Source organism: Dipodomys merriami, unplaced genomic scaffold (assembly GCF_024711535.1).
Source record: "Dipodomys merriami isolate MVZ:Mamm:240054 unplaced genomic scaffold, mDipMer1.0.p SCAF_70, whole genome shotgun sequence".
NCBI lineage: Eukaryota > Metazoa > Chordata > Mammalia > Rodentia > Heteromyidae > Dipodomys > Dipodomys merriami.
Genome location: NW_027206291.1, coordinates 4,361,987 through 4,380,739, shown reverse-complemented (window position 1 = coordinate 4,380,739; position 18,753 = coordinate 4,361,987). Strand labels below are relative to the sequence as shown.

Genomic DNA, 18,753 nt, shown 5'->3' with positions numbered 1-18,753 from the left:
CCAGCTGTACAGGAAGAGTTTCTGAGGAGCAGAGTATTGGGTGGAGGCTCCCTATGAGTGCGCCAGGGAAGAAAAGACCCAGGAAAAGGTGCAAAAGCCTAAGGTGGCTTCCTCTTTCATCACCCAAAAAGGCCAGTGAAGAGGAGAGGTGACAGAGATCCTCTGGGGCCTAAGAAGAACTAAGAGGACCCAGGGCTATCCAAGCCTGATCCAATCTAAAACCCTAGAAGGCAGGCTCAGAGAAGTTAAGCAACTTATCCGGGGTCACAATGTCAGTGGAGGCTTTGTGAGGACTTGGAATCCAGATCTGTTGCCTGAAGCCCTCTTTACAGGCATCCTGACCTGCCACAAGGATGATATCTTGAAGAAGGATGACTGTGAAATCATTCTGGGGCTGGTCCGCTGTCACCAAAAGCCTAATGTCTCCGTAGTTGAGGTCTGGAGAGGTAACTGATTCCTAGCAGTGGGACTTGTGCACCCTCTGCTGGTGGCTGTAGGAATGGATTAGAATAGCCCCTTGGAAAGTGGGCAGGAAGGTGCTTAAAGCAGTCAAGTCCAATGCCCGTCCAATGACCCCCTTCTGCAGGAAGCACAACTCCAACCAACTCCTAATCATTCCTCAGAAGCCATGGTTCCAATGCCTTCTCCCTTTAGGAAGCCCTCCTTGTCCGGGAAAAGCCAAGGTTACCCTATGGCCCTCATACAATGGAGGGGATTTGGCTCTATCCAGCACAGGGTCTGGGATGCAGCAGGTGCCCAATACATGTGGAACAAATAAATACATGTAAGACGAGGCTGGAAGCAACCTCAGAAACTATCCCTCACCACCATAACAATGAGACTGATGCTGGTTCGTTTGAGGAGGGAAGACTGCACCTTCCACACTGGGAGGCTGCCAGCCCAGAGCAGCACGGGAACAAGGCCACGGGCTCTTCTCCCACGGCCGCACACAGAGGCGCGCACACAGCTGCGTAGGCTCCGAGGGTTCCTCCTTCCATTCACAAACGGGGTTCTGTCTGCATCCAAGCCGCAGGCACCTGCTATGTGCCAGGCATTGTTACAGACTCACTCCAGAACTGGCCCTTCCCAGGCCAGGTTTGTGAGCTGAGACCTGAGGATCCCTGTTCGAAGTCAGCCTGAAAGTCCACTAGATTCTTATCTCCAATTAACCACCCACAAACCGGAAGTGCAGCCGTGGTGACAGATGGAGAGCTCAAGTCATGAGCACCAACACCAGAGGGACAGCCAGCCCCCGGGCCTGGAGCTCAAGCCCCAGGACCTGAGATCTGCAGGAAGAGAACTTCGCAGAGGAAGCATAGGCTCCGCCTCCAGGTCTAATTTGCATCTCCTCCGGGCCCCGCCCCCGATCCGGGAATTTCGGTCCTGTCCCGAGCAAGCCCCGCCCCTCGGCTTTCTCGACAACTCCCAAGTTGACCCCGTCCCCGCCCAGATCCAGGTTGCCAAGGAGACGGCCCCGCCCCCCCCCCCCCCCCCCCCCGTGCAGGCCTCGCTCCGCCGTCTCCGGGCGTGGCCGCACCATCTGATCCAGGTTGTCAAGAAGATTCGGCCCGCCCCTCTCAGGCACGCCACTGCAGCCTCCTCAGCTGTCTGTCACGACTGGCTCCGCCCCGTGTTCGAAGCCTCGTGTGGACGGCGGTACTTTGTTTGCTCCTCTTCGGCCACCGTCGCTCACGTCGCCCCGCCCCCTCCGCTGTGCATATTTCCCCGCGTCGTTCCCGCGCCTCACGCCATGCGTGCCGTGCGTGAGCATGCGTACCATGGGTGAGCGTGCGCGGGCGCGTCGGCCGGCGAGGGAGCAGCAAACGGCCGGCGGCGGGCGGCGGGCGCCGCGCAGGGGCCGGGCGGGCGGCGCGGAGGCGGCGGTGGCCATGGCTGAGGCGTCGCCGCAGCCGGGACGGTACTTCTGCCACTGCTGCTCGGTCGAGATCGTGCCGCGCTTGCCGGTGAGGCCTGGGCGGACGGGCGGGCGGCCGGGCGGGCGCTGGGCCCGTGCGTGCAGGCCTAGTCGGGCCGCGGCCGGGCGTGGGACGCTAGTTGGGAAACTGAGGCCGGCCAGCGCCTGCGAGGTTTTTCCCGCGCTGGGTGCGGGACAGCGGGGTCCGACGGGAGCGGGGCGGGTTCGGGTGACCCTGCGGCCGCCGCGGAGACCCCGGAGTTCGCGGAGACGCCGGGGTTCCGTGCACTCGGCTGCTCTTGAGGCGCGGACCCGGAGGCCTCCCCGCAGGGTCAGGCGGGCCTCGGGCGTTGCCCGGGAGGACGCGGTCTTTGGGCGGAAGGCCGCGGGGCGCCAGACCCGGCCTCGGCGCAGGGGCGTGCGTTCGCCGAGCGCGTGGCCCTGGTGCGGGGGCGCGCCGCACCGCGGCGGCCTCGGGATCCCGGCGCACGTCCCGGCTCGGGGCTGGGTCGGCGAGGTCTGGAGCTCCAGGCGCCATGCGGGGGGCTCCGCAGCTGCTCGCGGCTGGTGTTGGCGATCCTGTCAGCCCCAGGCCGGGGCGCCCGCCCAGGTGCTCTGCCTGCCTCCCGGCCTGCGCGTCCTGGGCGCTTCCTGCTTCTTTGGGTTCTTGTGTGGAGCATAGGCCAACCTGGCATCATCTTGGTGGAGGGCTTGGGGGCAAATTGTCCTCCCAGCGTCCCCCCCCCCCACCCCCCGTCATCGGGATTGTGAGCCTGCGGGGCGGAGCGGGTGGGGGGCAGGCAGTCATCTGCGTGTTCATCCCTCGCTTCCCGCTTCCCGCCTCCAGTGGGTCGGAGATGGGGTGTAAGGCAAACCCAATCCCGCTTTCCAGGGATTGGGCTCAGCAGAGTATGGCACATGGTCCTGAAGCTGGCCACCTAGAGAGAAGCAGGAAGAAGAGATGGAAGGAGATCTGGGACTGGTGATCTGCATGAGGGGTTGTGGACCTACTTCCTGGCCAGAGTTAGGAGCTGACCTTTGAGGATATAGTATTGTCTGAGAGGCTGGACCCAAAGGGGAGCCCATGGGATTTCCAGGAAGAAGAGTACTGGAGCGGCTCAAGGGGTGAGCAGGAGAAAGAGGTGCCCCCCCCCGTAAAATTGAGGGTGTGATGCAGGCCTGGAAAGTTGAAAGCCACTCTCAGCCCTCTCCCCCTCAACTCCCCCCCAACCCCGGCCCCCAGCCTTACTACTGCCCCTTCACTTTGCTGAGCCTCAGTTCAGAGTTTGATTTTCTTGCCTATTCCAAGCAAGGTGCTCTAACAGTGTCCAGGATTGGTACAGTCTCTAGAAGTTGGTGCGACCCCAGGTCAGGCTTGACCCTGGTGGCCTGACCCAGCTGTACCCTTAGCTGCTATTAATCTCCCTTCCTGGGACCAGCACAGCACCTGTGGTGTGGTTGTGGGGTCACTTCCTGCCCCTGTGGCCTTGGACAAGGAGGACCCTGACCTCTGACTCGCCATATTCTTGGGTAGAACTTTCCTGTAGGCACAATGACCCCGTGTGGTCTTTGCCCTCCTAGGGTTTGTAGGCTGGCAGGGGAGTAACTAGTTGAAACACAGGCATTGGTAAGTTTCATAGGAGCAAATAATGGTGGCTCTGTCTTCGCCTGTGACTGGTGCTGGTGTTCTTGCCGTGAGTCAGAGCAGGACTCTCCAGCAGGCATGCTGGGATGAGGCATTATGGGAAAGTCCCCGCCCACTACCAGCACCCTGAGGAGGGGAACTTGCTGCACGTGTGGATACAGAGACACCTGCTGCAACTTAAAACACTTGAGCTGGTTGTGAGATATCAGCTTCTGTGGCAGCAGGAAGCTACCCTGCAGTGGTGACTCCCAGACTCTCAGGGCTTCTCTAGGGCTGCCTTTGGTGCTAGGACAGGCTGAGGGCACCTAGTGGTGCCAGTGTTCTGACCTCAGCAGGATTGCCTGTCTGTGGCCTGGGTTGGCCCTCCCATCCATGTGTGTTGGGGTCCAGGAGTACATGTGTGCAGGTGGCTGGCAACTTGCCTGTGTCCACTGTCGTCAGCCAGGAGCTAGCTGTGTGCACAGTTAGGGCTCAGCAGGTGGTGGTGCCCAGGTAAATAGGTGGCTGTAAGGGGCAGTGGCATAGCACATAGGATCCAAGAAGGCTGGCTTGGCTGGTGGGGGTAGAAGCATGAACCAGATGGACCAGCTGGAGGCCACAGGCAGGTACATTGGCTCAGACTTGACCCCTCAGAACATGCTAGTGAAGGCCATGTGCCCTGTGGGTGTGGAGTGCCTTGGGTAGCACCTGTTCAGCCCTGGCCAGCTGGCTGAGTCAGGGTAGTAGGGAGGGACCCACTGCACATTTGCACATTTGCTCTTGGGATCCATGGGTTGTCTGGGAATCTGCCTTACCCAGAGTGTGCCATTTTTGGGTGGAGGCATGGGTTCTGGGGCTTGAACTCAGGACCTAGGCGTTATGCATGAGCTTTCTTTTTTCCCCTTTCTCTTTTCCCTTCAAGGCTAATGCCCTACCACTTGAGGCACTACACCACTTAGTTGTTTTTTGGTTTTTGTTTTTTCAGTCGTGGGGCTTGAACTCTGGGCCTGAGCACTATCCCTCAGCTCTTCAGCTCAAGGCTAGCGCTCTACTACTTGAGCCACAGCACCACTTCCACCACTTAGATTTTTTTGATAGCTTAGTAGAGATAAGTCTCATGGAGTTTTCTGCCTGGGATGGCTTCAAACTATGATCTTCAGATTTCAGCCTTCTGAGTAGAGTTACAGGTATGAGTCACTGGCTCCCGGCCCTAATACTGATTCCTTTTTCTCAGTCTTGGGGCTTGGGCGCTGTCCCTGAGCTCTTCAGCTCAAGGCAAGCACTCTACCACTTTGAGACACAGCACCACTTCCAGTTTTCTGGTGGTTAATTGGAGATATGAGTCTCATGGACTTTCCTGACTGGGCTGACTTTGAACCTCGATCCTCAGATCTCAGGCTCCTGAATAGTTAGGATTACAGGCGTGAGCGCCTAACTGGGCCTGAGCTCTTTTGCTTGGGACTAGCACTCTGCCACTTTTTTGGGGGTGGGGGATCTGATTGTGGGGCCTCAACTCTGGGTCTGGGTGCTGTCCTTCAGCTCAAGGCTAGTGCTCTACCACTTGAGCCACAGTGCCACTTTGGCTTTTTTTTTTCTTTTTGCTTATGTGGTACTGAGAAATCAAACCCAGGGCCTTACGCATGCAAGCCAAGCGCTCTACCACTGAGCCACCTTCCCAGCCCCACTCTGCCACTTTGAGTCACAGTTCCACTTCCAGTTTTTGAGTGATTGGTGGTAGGAGTCTCACAGGGACTTTAATACTGGGTCTGGCTTTGAACTGTGATTCTCAGATATCAGCCTCCTGAATAGCTAGGATCACAGGCGTGAGCCACTGGTGCCTGGCCAGTGCTGATTCTTACCTTCTGACTGGGCACTATCCTCATGCCTGAACTGACCCCATTAGGACTTTATTTAATAGGACTATATTTCTTCTTGGAGGTCTTGGGCCACCTACCTATGTTCTTCCTGCTCCTTGCTCCACCCCAGGAGAGTGTCTGCCTCTGCTCTCTGGCCACTAGCTTAGTGCATCCTGTGCCTGAACTCTGGGCCTGGGCACCGTCCCTCAGCTCAAGGCTAGCACTCTACCACTTGAGCCACAGTGCCACTTCCCGGCTTTTTCTGCTTATGTGGTGCTGAGGAATGGAACCCAGGGCCTCATGCATGCAAGGCAAGCACTCTACCACTGAGCCACCTTCCCAGCCCCAGCTATCCCTCTTCTATCTTCCCACCCCCAATGAGGGGGTGCGGAAACCATGGCCCCCAGAGCAGAGGTGAAGCACTCTAGTGCATGCTGTTCTGTACCTGGTGGTGGACTCAGGCCTTGGGATGCCCAGGTGGCTTGGGACAGAATGGCAAGGGTTGAGTTCTCCTGGGCCTAGGGGGATCTGACTTGGGGTTCTGTGGACAGCACACCAGGCCCCAGGATCGCCAGCAGTGTCTGGTATCCTGGAAAGAATTGGGAGGGTCTGGTTCCACTGGGCTGAAGTGCCTGCCAGCTTGTGTGAGTGCCGGCCACCACTCTGCCAGGTGCTCTGATGGTAGTCACCGCATCGGGCCTCATCCAGCCTGCCAGATAGCAGTAGGAGTCCTATGTCCTCCATGTGGGCTCATGCCCACCCAGGGATAGACAGTGCAAGCATAGGTCATGGAGGTGTCGTCTGGGATGCAGGAAGCATGTGTCAACAGGGTTGTGCATGGATAAAGCAGTGGTGTCCCCACGCATCTGTGCCCCACACCCCAGATTGGACCCTGAAAAGCAGGGACCATAGTGAAGGGTACTGAGCATGGAAGGACACAGCTCCCTGTGGCCTGCAGCTCATAGGCACTGATGTTGCTGAAGCCAGGTGGTCATTTGTTGCCAGCCCTCTCTCCAGCCCCTGCCTCAATTTCCCCAGCTTCCCTGTATGTGTCTGGCTGTGTATTCTCAATATGTGTGTGTTGTGCCAAGGGCAATACGTGAAGTGTGATACATGCCCCAGGACATCCTGTGCCCAGCTTCTGTGCAGTGGACATGAGGTTGCATAGATCCCTGCTCGCGGGAGCTTAGTCCACGTCCCCCAAGCAGTGGGGCAGTCAAGGCGGCCTCTGAACACAGTTTGTGCAGAGGATCCAGCAAGTGAGTGGACATCTAGGGGAAGGACATTTGGCGGAGGACAAGACTGTGTGCACAGCATGTGTGTGGCTGAGGTCAACAGCAGGCAGATGTGCGGGGCTGGGCCAGTGGGGAGGTGAAGACAGTGCTGCCTCAGGCCTTGGCTTGTGTGCAGGTGCTGTGCTTGTCCTAGAGTGGGTGGCAGCCGGTGTCTGTAATGAGTGTGGGCCCCCATCTGACTTAGCACCCTGCCTGCCATCAGCCCTGGCGAGGCCTGTCTTGGGCAACCATCCCAGACCAACTGAGTCACGCTGGCACTTACTTCCCTGGTGACTAATGTTACTGGGCGTCTTGTGCTCATTGGCCAACTACAGGCCTACCTGTATATACAGGTTGCTGGCCTGGTTTTTAACTTGTGTATTTCTTAGTGGGCTACAGCATTCTTTGTGTGTGACCTCCACCACCAATTACCCCCCCCCCCCCCCCCCCCAGCCAGCCTCCTCTGCTTCTTCTTAGGCCTCTCTGCACAGCTGCCCTCCCCTTCTGCTCACCTGGCTTGAGCCCCATTGTCCTCCAGACAGCCTTTGCTTTTGCTGCTAGAGCAGGTGCTGTGGGTGGGGAGGGTTCTGTCCACCCCTCCCTAGAGGCCAGCAGGTAAAGCCTCACCACCCTCACATTTCAGAGTCCCCTTGGGTAGTGTGAGAGGCCCACAGCCACCCTAGCATTGTGTTTACCCTCAGAGTAGTTCCAGAACTCTGGGCCTTGGCCTCCCTGGCCTCCCCTTGGCCTCCCTGCCATGTGAAGGGTTACCTGCATGTCACCTTACAGTCATTCCTCTCCTCCCTGTTTGTGTCCATGTCCTGGGGCAGGTGACTGTAGGACACTGAGCCCCATCTTGCCTGTAGCATGAGTTTGTGGCTGGGGCTGCCCTCATGGAGTGATCAAGCTTGTTTGGGGATGACACACCTGATTTCTCTCAGGTGGATCCCTGGCGCAGGGTCCCGCATGTGTCACTGAGGGGCAGCCATAGCCGCTCCTCTGTCTGTGCCTCCCACAAGAAGGCACTGAGCCTTCTGTCACCGTGGAACATGTGCTAATAAGCCTGGGTCTCCCTGGGAGGGAGACAGGAGTTGGGGAAAGGGTGACTTAGTGGTCAGAGATGAGGGAGGGAGCTGTCCTCGCCCTTTCACCCCCACCATATGCACAGATGAAGAGCAGACTCAAGGCCTGTGCCTATCAGACAACAGACACCCCTTCCCCCTCCCCCCCTCCCCGCCTCCCCAATGCAGAGAGTGGTTTACAGGTAGATGGCTCTCGGTGACCTGGCTTTTACTCTCTCCTACAGGATTACATCTGCCCGAGATGTGAGTCTGGTTTTATCGAAGAGCTTCCAGAAGAGACCAGGTAGTGCAGCCCTTGGTCACAGAGGCTGGCATTGCAGGCAGGGACCTTGGATGGGGCTGGGCAGGCCTGCTCTGGCCTTGATCCCACCATGGGCTAGTTGTTTTGGATGGTTTTGGGGGCTGAACTCTGGGCCTGGGTGCTGTCCCTCAGCTCTTCAACTCAAGACTAGCACCCTACCACTTGAGCCACAGTACCACTTCTGGCTTTTTTCTGCTTAATATGGGGCTGAGGAATCAAACCCAGGCTTCATGCATGCGAAGCATGCATGCGAAGCAAGCACTACTACTGAGCCAACTTCCCAGCCTCAGCTAGGGTTCTTGGCTTGATGATGCATGCCCCCAGCATGAGCCCTCAGAGCCTGATGGGCTTAGCCAGCAAGCCTGTGCTCATAGACCCACTATGCTGCATGTGCAGCCATGCATTGATCCTTCTGGGTCAGTCTTCCTGCCAGGAAGGTGATCAGCGCCTCCATCATGGTGAATCCTACCTTCCCGACATGCAGGACCAGGAATGGGCTGCAGAGGATGGCCCCATGCCTGGGGGACAGGGAGGGATATTGACCGCTGCTGACAGGCGCCATCTTTCCCCAGGAATACGGAAAGCAGTTCTGCCCCCTCCACGGCCCCCACCGACCAAAGCCGGCAGCCATTCGAGGTAAGTGGGAGCTTCTAGTCCCTCGTGATGCATGCTTCCTTGTCCCACCTGTGGTGGTCTGCCTTGGAGGGGCTGAGGCGTGGCAGCCATGAACTGCCCTCACTCTGGCTGCTGTCCCCTTCCTTGGGTCCCGCAGTACCCACCCATCTTTTGTATCTCCTTCTCTGCACGTCCATGTCCATAAATTGCTGTCCAAGATCTGCCTTGCACCTACAGGAGCGAGTACACAAGCCATGTTCCTCTGCCCTGACTCACAGTGCCCCTGGTCCCCACAACAGACCGGCCTGCAAAGATGCAGCCAAGGAGACTGGGGGGCCAACAGGGCTGGATGGTGGGCAGATGCAGGGCTTGCACCTGTCTTTCTGCCCTCCCCCCAGGTGACCATGTGGAGGCCGTGGGCCGCCCACTGGATCTGTCACTTTCTGAAGGAAAGTGAAATTCTACTGGACCGCCTGACAACCCCCTCCCCCAGTGCCACTCCCCAGTCTTCCCTCACCCTACCTGGCTATGCACAGCACCCAGAAGACCACGCAGGCTCAGGGCACCCACTCTCTCCTCAGAATGTGGACCAGCACCTGTTCACACTGCCCCAGGGCTATGGACAATTTGCTTTCGGCATATTTGACGACAGCTTCGAGATCCCTACGTTTCCTCCTGGGGCGCAGGCCAGTGATAGCAGGGACCCCGAAAGCCGACGGGAGAGAGAACACCAATCTCGGCATCGGTATGGCGCCCGGCAGCCCCGCGCCCGTCTCACCGCCCGGCGGGCCACCGGCCGGCACGAAGGCGTCCCCACGCTGGAAGGGTGAGGGGACCCAGTGTGCCTGCAGAGGGCCCCACTCAGAAGATGGGATGTTCAGCCCCTGGGAAAGGGCCTACATTCAGCCGCAGCCCCAAGGAGCCTGGGTATCTGTGCCACACAGTCCCACCGAGAGCCGCAGCCACACATGCCCTTTTTTGTTGTTGTTGATTTTGTTCTTTTGTGTCAGTCCTGGAACATGAATTCAGGGCCTGGGAGCTGTCCCTGAGCACTTTTTGCTCAAGGCTAGTGCTCTACCACTTGGGCCACAGTTCCACTTCTGCTTTTTTTGGTGATTAATTGAAGATAAAAGTCCCACAGACTTTCTTGCCCTGGCTGGTTTCAAACCTCGATTTCCAGATCTCAGCCTCCTGAGTAGCTAGGATAACAAATGTGAGCCATGGTTGCCTGGCACACACACCCTTTTGAGGTAGGAGTGTGCTGCAAGAATCAATGCAGCACAACATTTAGCCAAACCCTGGACTGAGTGATTGGTTCCCACTGGGCTTTAAAAGGTTTGAGGGCTGGGAAGGTGGCTCAGTGATAAGAGTGTTTGCCTCACGTGCATGAGGCCCTGGGTTCGATTCCTTAGTGCCACATAAACCAAAAAAGCTGGAAGTGAGGCTGTGGCTCAAGTGGTAGAACATTCGCCTTGAGCTGAAGAGCTGAGGGACAGCGTTCAGGCCCCACAACTGACAAATAAAAGCAGGTTTGAGCATGTTTACATGTTTTTGCACTGCCGAATGGGTTTTGGCTTTATCAAATGGGTCCAGAAATGTTCTGCCAGGTTCTTTGTCACTGTGTGTGTGTTCATGTGCTTGTTTTTAAAGCAGTACTGGGATTTGATCTCAGGTCCGTGTACCTGCTAGGTTGACAGTCTACCACTTGAGTCACACCCCTAGCCCTTTTTGCTTGATTTTTTTTGTTGTTGTTGTGGGGCTTGAATTTTGGGCCTGGGCGCTGTCCCTCAGCTCTTCAGCTCAAGGCAAGCACTCTACTGCTTGAGCCACAGCACTGCTTCCAGTTTTCTAGTGGTTTATTGGAGATAAGAGGCTCATGGACTTTCCTGCCTAAGCTGGCTTTGAACCGAGATCCCCAGATCTCAGCCTCCTTAGTTGCTAAGATTACAGGCGTGAGTCACTAGCACCCAGCTGCTTGAATTATTTTTCAGGTGGGGTCTCATGTTTTGCCTAGGGCCAGCCTCCAACCTCAGCCCTACCTATACCTCACATGTAGTTGGGATAACAGGTTCATACCATCACACCTGGCTTGTTTGTTGAGATGGGGGTCTCACTAGTTTTTTGCATGGGCTTGCCTCCACCTGCAGTTCTGTTCTCTGCCTCTCAGGTAGCAGGGATTACAGGTTTGAGCCATGACACTAAATCAGAACTTTGTAAAAACTTTACTTACTAAATACATTACAACAGTGCAGAAACCAGAGACATGTCAGAAGAACTGATTGGGAGTATATGAATTAAGGATCCAACAGATTTGTTTTTAAGCTTCAGGGAAACTAATTTTTGGCCAGTCTTGGGGCTTAAACTCTGGACCTGATCACTGTTCCTGAGCTTTTTGCTCAAGGCTAGTGCTCTACCACTTGACACTGATCTATTTCCAGCCTTTTTTCTTAGTAGTTTATTAGAAATAAGAGTCTTACAGCAAGGCTGCAAGGCTCCAATGGCTCACACCTGTAATCCTAGCTACTCAGGAGGCTAAGATCTGAGGATCACAGTTTGAAGCCAACCCAGGCAGAAAAGTCCCTGTGAGACTCTTTATCCACTCAAAAAACAGAAGTGGTGCTATGACACAAAGAGGCTCAGGAACAGTGCCCAGCCCTGAGTTCAAACCCCACAACAGACAGAAAAGGGTGGGGGGGGGGGGATATATAAGTCTCATGGACTCTTATCTCTATCTCCAGTGACCCATCAGAAAACGGGAAGTGGGCTGTTGCTCAAGTGGTAGAGTTCTGGCCTTGAGCTGAAGAGCTCAGGGACATTGCCCAGGCCCAGAGTTCAAGATCCCCCTCCCCACTCAAAAAAAGTGGATCTGTGGCTCAAAAGTGGTAGAGCGCTAGCTCTGAGCAGAAGAGCTCAGAGACGGCCCAGGCCTGACTTCATCGCCACACCAGCAAAAACAAAAAGCACTGGAAAGGTGACTGGCCCTGCCCTCCGCACTGAGAGCAGGCCTTGCCCTCCTGTGCCCTCCATAATGGCCCTTACGTCTCTTCCAGAATCATCCAGCAGCTGGTCAATGGCATCATCACGCCGGCCACCATCCCCAACCTGGGCCTGGGCCCCTGGTAAGTAGCGGGTGGGCACCGGGACCCCCACCACCCTGCATCCCCTTGACCCGGCTTCTTCCTCCAGGGGTGTCCTGCACTCAAACCCGATGGACTATGCCTGGGGGGCCAATGGCCTGGACGCCATCATCACCCAGGTACTGGGTAGCTGTCTATGAGGGGAGCGGGAGCTGGACTGCCCTAATGACCCCATACTAGGAGGCCAGTGGAACCTAGGGCAGGCAGAATCTGCACCCAGAGCCCTTTTAAGTCTGCATGGCCTGGGGGCAGTTCTTTTGAATGTCCCCTGGAGTGGCAGTAAAATTGCTGTGGTGCCACACCCTCTCTTTCCCTTAGACATTCCCAGGACACCTACTCTCCTAAGGCTGGACATGGTCTTGTGTAGGCAGAATGGGAAACATGCTGTGGTGTCCTATCTGGGGGTGTTGGCCAGGGCAGCAAGAGCAGCATTGCTGTGGACTGGCTGGTCCCAGCTGTGTGGGAGCCCTGCCCCAGAAGCAGCTCCCCACCCCCCCCTTGTCTTCCAGCTCCTCAATCAGTTTGAGAACACCGGTCCCCCGCCTGCAGACAAGGAGAAGATCCAGGCCCTCCCCACTGTCCCTGTCACCGAGGAGCACGTAGGTATGCTCCCTGTTGCTGAGGCCAGCCCAGGAGAGAGGCGGGTCATCTCTGTCCCCTCGTGATCTTCCCTGTCCCTCACCAGCCCGCTTTTCCTCCCTCCTTCCCTAGGCTCTGGCCTTGAATGTCCTGTGTGCAAGGATGACTATGCACTGGGCGAAAATGTGAGGCAGCTGCCCTGCAACCACCTGTTCCACGACGGCTGCATCGTGCCCTGGCTGGAGCAGGTGAGTACACTGACAGCTCCTGCCCTCCCGCGGACGTACCTCGGCACCCCTGCCGGCCCGCCAGCCCCGCCTCCGCACCCCTGCCCCTGCCCTCTAACCCCGCCTTCTCTTGCCTCTGTGCCTCAAGCATGACAGCTGCCCTGTCTGCCGGAAGAGTCTCACGGGCCAGAACACAGCCACCAACCCCCCAGGCCTGACGGGGGTGAGCTTCTCATCCTCGTCCTCCTCGTCCTCCTCTAGCTCGCCCAGCAATGAGAACGCCTCAAGCAACTCCTGAGTCCCAGCTGGCTGCACCCAGCCTCTGGAGAGCACTCAGCCCCTTCTACGTTCTCGGGCTGAGGCTGCTGCGGAGAGCTTGGCTCCTTACACCTGCCTCGGCTCCAGCACCGCTGCGGCCGTGGACTGGAGGTGCTGCCGCCCCAGCGTCTGGCAGCCCTGGGCCGGCGCAGGCTACGGCCAAGCTGGGGACTCGGCTCAGACCATGTGCGCAGCCCCTGGAGGGACTTCTGTGCTCACCTGCTGCCCTGCCAGAGGGCGCAGGCCACACGGCCCTGTAGGCCCCTCCCTTCGTCTGTAACCTCACCCTCCACATATTCCATGGCAGAAAGGTTTTTATGTTTTTAAATTATTACTGCTTTGAAATAAATGGACGTTTTAGCCCATGCGTGGCCACGCATGATCTGTGGAGGAGCCTGGGTAGAGCTGCTTCGCCCCAGCTGCGCCCACCCCGACAGACAAGGCCCTGTCCACCCCAGGGCCCCCCTCCGAGGCCAAAGCCTCGGCCGCACAGCCAGCGCCAGCCTCGGACCATGAGGGCGACCCGCAGAACCAAGAAGGAGCTGCTCCGACAGACCTTTTGTAAAGGGAGAGATGTGTATCTTGAAAGCTATTTAAAATACACCTACTTGAAAAAGAGGAGCTGGCGGTTTGGTGTCTTCCTTCCGGTCAGGGCCCAGTTCCTGGGACCTGGGCAGTCTACCCGTTTGGGGAGCTGTGCTTCCTGCAGGGGAGGGCAGAGCTGGCCACGCATGAGGGATGGGGTTCAGACACTGAAGCGCATCAGCTCGTCCCTCGCGGGGAACTGTGGCACAGCTAGTCACGTGGGTGCCCCAAGACCCTCTGTGCTGCTTAGGGGGGACCTACGTGTCTGCCCTTGGCATGGGCAGCTGGGTGATGCAGCCTCCTGGCAATTGCTGGGAGCCAGTCACATCAAGTGAAGAGGAGTCCCCTCATCCAGCTCTTCCGCTTGGCACCCGCACCATGTCCTCAGGACACGGGTCCCCACCCCTGTGGGTCTGTGTTAGCCTGCAGAGCTGGGCGGCTGTGCTCCCTGCCATGCCAGCCTGCAGCACCCGGTGCTTTCTAGGCTTCTACCGAGGACACCCTGTGGAGCGTCATCCTGCAGACACCCTAGTGTGTGGCAGCGTGCCAAAACTCAGCTCTGGTGACAACAGCTGTGGCCTCACACATTCCATCCTAACACCAGAGCCTACCGGCTCTGTGGGACCAGGGATTGACGACACAGAGGTGGGGAGACTGCTGGTGAGCCTCCATTTACGACTTCTGGGCCATCCACGGCCAGGCAGGCTGTTGGCACGGGCGCTCCACAGGGCTGCATTCTGGGTGGGAATGGAGCTTGACTCCAGGGCTGCATTCTGGGTGGGAATGGAGCTTGACTCCTGCCTGACTTTGGCACGTCATTGCTGCTTAAGCAGCCAGAGCTGCCAGCCACACCAGCCACATCAGAACAAGACTCAAGGCAAGGGCCAGAGACAACAATGGGACTGAAGGCCAGTTAGGAGAGAAAACCCCACCACAGAGGGACAGACTCCCTGGTACGCTGGCACTGAGCTCTCATTGGCCTGGCCTGTGTCCCCGTGAGAGCTGAGCCAGCCTGAGATTGTCAGTAAAGCACTCTTGTCACTGTCACGGTGACCATACATTTGATGACTTCAAGACATTTATTATCTGCTGGCTTGGGTCAGTAGCCTGAAGCAGGCTCCCTGGGCTTTGTCCAAGTGGAATGGTCCTGGGAAGCTCCAGGTCCCCGTTTCAGCCTCACATCCCTTGGCTTGCAGCCCCTTCCTCAGCACAGCAACACAGTCCTAGTCTCTGCCTCCCTCTTAGTGATGCTGGGCCCAGAATGATCGATCCTCAGCTCAAAGTCTTTCAGATCTCATCTGTTGAATCCCTCTGCTACATGAGGTGACATGTCCTCAGGCTGTAGGGCCTGGGACAGGGACATCTCTGTCATTTTGCTGACCACGTGGGGCTTACGTTCACCATCCTTGACTGTGAGCCTTCGGTGCTCTGTCTTGGCTGTCCATCCTCCTCAACCCTCCCCGTCCTTGCCGCCCCTCACCACCCAGTGTGTCCCCACCCCTGGGCCTGGACCTGGGCCCGTGCTCTCACACTCAAGGCTGCATCCTGTGACCTCAGCTCAGGCCGTGCACACTGGTCCTCGCCTCAGCCCCAAACTGGACACGGGGAAACTGCTCACTGGCTGCATTCTCCCTCCGGAATAGGGGCCAGCCTCACCTGCGCAGGACCCCGCTGGGTCCCCAGTGCCTGGCATACAGTAGGCACCTAATTAAACCTTATGATCAGAACCAACTGAAAGACAGATAAAGGGGGAGGGGGAGCCCGGGTCCCCGCCACCCTCGGCCTCTGCCTGACTCCTGTTCTTCTGGACTCACTCTGCCCTGCCCACTCCTCCTGGGTCTGTCTACAGCCCCCCTCGGAGCTCAAGGGATCTCAGGAGAGCAGCACAGGCAGGAAGTGGGTGGACAGGTGGTGCCTCCGTGTGCGGCTGCCCCTCCTGGGTGACCCCCTGCCGTCCAGCGCCAGGAACATGGGCCGGCCGCGGTGGCGCCAGCGGAGCGAGGCGTAGGTGTTGTAGCCGTTCTCCTCGATGCGCTCCTGGAACCTGCAGTCCACAGTGTAGACCCGCTGCAGGGCGGACACGTGAGCCAGGGGAGCCTGCTGCCCGCCGCCCGCTGCCCACACCTGCCCGTACTCACCGACCCATAGAGGCGGCCCCAGCGGTTCATGGCCACATAGAAGCCAGAGTACACCGCCTTGATGACCACGGTGCCCACCAGGACAGATCGGATCTCGATGACACCTGTGGGGAGCGGGGGAGGGGTTAGATCTTCCCAGGCTCAGGGGCAATCGCTCCCACTGGCCTGGGACCCTGGGAAATATGGCATACCCTGGAGCTGCCTAAGATGCCAATACACAAGAACCAGGAGCCAGGCACCTGCGGCTCACATCTGTTATCCTAGCTACTCAGGATGCTGAGATCTGAGGTTTGCAGTTCAAGGCCAGCCCAGGCAGGAAAGTCTGTGAGACTGTTATCTCCAATTAACCAGCAGAAAGCCAGAAGCAGATCTGTGGTTCAAGTGGTAGAAAACGAACCTTAAGAGAAAAAGTACTAAGCAAGAGCATGAGGCCCTGAGTTCAAGCGAGGAGCCCCAGGTGGAGGCAGCCCAGCTGCAGGGGAAAGGCAGGGGGTCTATAGGAGGACCAGGGGCCATAGGGCAGCAGGCCAGGTTTGCAGAGGCCAAGGTTCAGTGCACTACACAGCATACAAGCTGGGAGCAGACCAGACACTGCCAAGCTCAGGGCTTGGAGGATCCAGCTGGCAGACTTCCACTATGGCTTAGTGCAACCCTGGGCCCGCTGCTGTGGCCTGCTGGCCACAGAGAAGTAGCTAAGGCCCCCAGCAGCCAACAGACCTCAGGACTCCATCATCATCCTCAGCCAGCCTCCACCTCCTTCTGGGATATTATAGCCTTGCCTGGCTAATGGCAGGAGACAGAGCCCAGGCAACAGTTGGTAACTGCTCACACGTTTGAATACAATCTGTATACTTCCTCTGCCCGCTGTGCTCCTCTGAGCCTACATACAGCCTCAAATGGGAGGTGCTGACCTCACCCACTCACCACAAGGGGAGTCCAAGGAATAGCAGTTAGCTTGGAGCCTTGTCTGTCACTCTGGGTCACTCTGGGAGAGCCCTGCCCTGCTCTGAGCTACAGCTCTCCCTCTACCAAAGGGCTTTAGAGGAGCTTCTGCATGCTGCCTGATCCTCAGCTTGGACCTAGAGGCCTGAGGCTCCTCTGAAGGCACCCAGTATCCATACTGCCTTCATTCCTGGTCCTTGTTCCTCATCCTCACCCCAGGGCCTTTGAACCTGCTGTTCCTTCTGACAGGTACACAATTTCTTCTCTGCAAAACCCAGTTCCCTGCCATTATTCAAGGCTCAGCCACCTCAGAGGGGCTCTTGGGATCCAGATGAATTGGTTTTGGCCACCTCCAGGCCATAGCCCAGCTATCATTTTCTTGGAGCCTACATGGCCCCTCTGAGATGAATGCATGACTCCTTCTATGGCACTGGCAGATAGCTGATATTGGTCACCACTATGTTCCCATGCCCAGCAAGCTCTCCGAGAAGTGCTCAGTTAATAATCACTGGCTGTAGGAAGAGGGGAGGCAAGTACCAAGCCCTGTCCATCCTCCATCATCCATCATCACCTCCATCCTTGACCAGCTGGGAAGCAGAAGTTCAGAAGTTGTGACCATCCCAGATCTTCCAGGGGAGCCAGGCCTCTCCCCCAGCCTGAGGCCACCCCGCCTGGCCCTGCCACCATGGATGGACCTGCCTGGCCAGTCCCCTGTCATGGCCCTGGTCGCGTGCAGCCTAATAAGAGCCTTGGAACCCAGATGAAAGCCAGTGGGACAGGGAGGGTGATTACCAGCTCTGATGGTGGTGATTCAGGTAGCCAGAGAGGCATTCAGCCCCCTCCCCAGCTCCCCTGCCAGGATGAAGGGCCGTGGGGAAGCCCACCTTCTTTGCCCTGACCTGTTTTCTGGCCACATACATTCCACAAGGCCTTGTTGAATGCCTAGCCTACTCTAGACTGGGTAAGGCAGGATGAGAACAGCTGAGGTTCTCAGCACTATGGGGCTCCAGCTCACTGCCTCCTCTTGGCAAGCCCTGGGAGGAGATCATTTATATTCTTGGTGCCTCGGTTTCTTCATTCACCACATGGGGTGTCTGGGAAGAAAAAGAGGGGATCCCAACCCAGGCAGGTCCTAACCTGAGCACTGAGAGCCCTGAAGGTCGGTGCTCTCTGTTCCCACTTCATGGCCACAGCTCTACGTGCAGCCTCAGTTTCCTTTCCGCCCCACGCCAGAATAATTGTCACCAGATTGCCACGCAGCCAGGAGATTTGGCTCTAACTGGGGGGGGGGGGTTGTGTGGAGCGCTGCCACCCCCCCTCCCCGCCCGGGTTGTTCTCCGCCTCCTCCCCGCCGCCCTGCCCCGCCATCCCTGGGCACTCACTGTCCTGGCCGTGGCGCCAGCGGGTGCCCTGCACCTGGCCGCTGGGGTCCACGCGCAGGAAGAAGTGGGTGGAGGAGAAGAGGCGCCGCCAGCGCACGTCGCCCTCCAGGTGCGGGTAGCTGCGTGGTCTCCGCGGTGTGTTGGGGTTCCCCGCGGCGCCGGGCGCCCGCGCCAGCAGCAGCCAGGCGAGGCCCAGCCAGAGGCGGTGGCGCATGGCTCGCGCCCACTGCGCCCACTACGCGCTCCAGCCTCCCGCGTCCGCGATTCAGCCCCGGTGCGGCCGGGGGCGGGGCGTAAAGCAACGCACGGGGCCAATGGGGGGATCCGGGGGCGGGGCTTCCTAGCCCGAGAGGGCCAATGGGCGTCAGGGGGCGTGGTTGGCGACCTGGGCCCGCGGGTGACAGCTGTGGGCGGGGCCGTAGGCTTGTTTGTCTCTCGGGGCTGGAGGGCGGCACGTGCGCGTCATCCAGCGGGCGGCTGCGGGGTGCAGATGCGGCCGCGGGGGCGGGAGATGGAGACCGGAGGGAGAGATAGCAGAGGTGAGAGGCAGGGACAAAGACAGGGGCAGAGACCGACGAGAAAGAGGCCACGGAGGCTGAGACAAAGATGAACAGGCGACTCAGGAGGCTGAGATCTGAGGATCGCGGTTCGAAGCCAACCGCCGCAGGAAAGTCCCTGAGACGCTTATCTCCAATTACTCAAAAACCGGAAGTGGGGCCGTGGTTCCACGTAGGGGTGCCCTAGCCTTGAGCATCAAAGCTCAGGGTCCAGAGAGCCC

At 58.1% G+C, this 18,753-nt stretch overlaps 2 protein-coding genes across 3 annotated transcripts; one reads left to right on the top strand and one right to left on the bottom strand.

The window, feature by feature from the left end:
* Positions 1-1,752: 1,752 nt before the first annotated feature.
* Positions 1,753-13,544, top strand: Rnf126 (ring finger protein 126). 2 transcript variants are annotated; one of them, XM_070007936.1, is made up of 9 exons: positions 1,753-1,964; positions 7,976-8,034; positions 8,625-8,688; positions 9,249-9,493; positions 11,718-11,786; positions 11,854-11,923; positions 12,314-12,407; positions 12,516-12,631; positions 12,759-13,544. In XM_070007936.1, exons 1-9 carry the CDS (start codon positions 1,770-1,772, stop codon positions 12,906-12,908), a joined length of 1,062 nt encoding a protein of 353 aa, XP_069864037.1. In that variant the 5' UTR covers positions 1,753-1,769; the 3' UTR covers positions 12,909-13,544. The 2 variants fall into 2 exon arrangements, with proteins under 2 accessions (XP_069864037.1, XP_069864038.1); XM_070007937.1 differs by having other exon boundaries at positions 1,793-1,964; positions 9,249-9,412.
* A 1,549-nt stretch (positions 13,545-15,093) lies between these two features.
* Positions 15,094-18,189, bottom strand: Fgf22 (fibroblast growth factor 22). Its single transcript, XM_070008129.1, has 3 exons — positions 17,976-18,189; positions 15,652-15,755; positions 15,094-15,580 (listed from the first exon to the last, which is right to left on the bottom strand). Exons 1-3 carry the CDS (start codon positions 18,187-18,189, stop codon positions 15,386-15,388), a joined length of 513 nt encoding a protein of 170 aa, XP_069864230.1. The 3' UTR covers positions 15,094-15,385.
* Between the last annotated feature and the right edge of the window lie 564 nt (positions 18,190-18,753).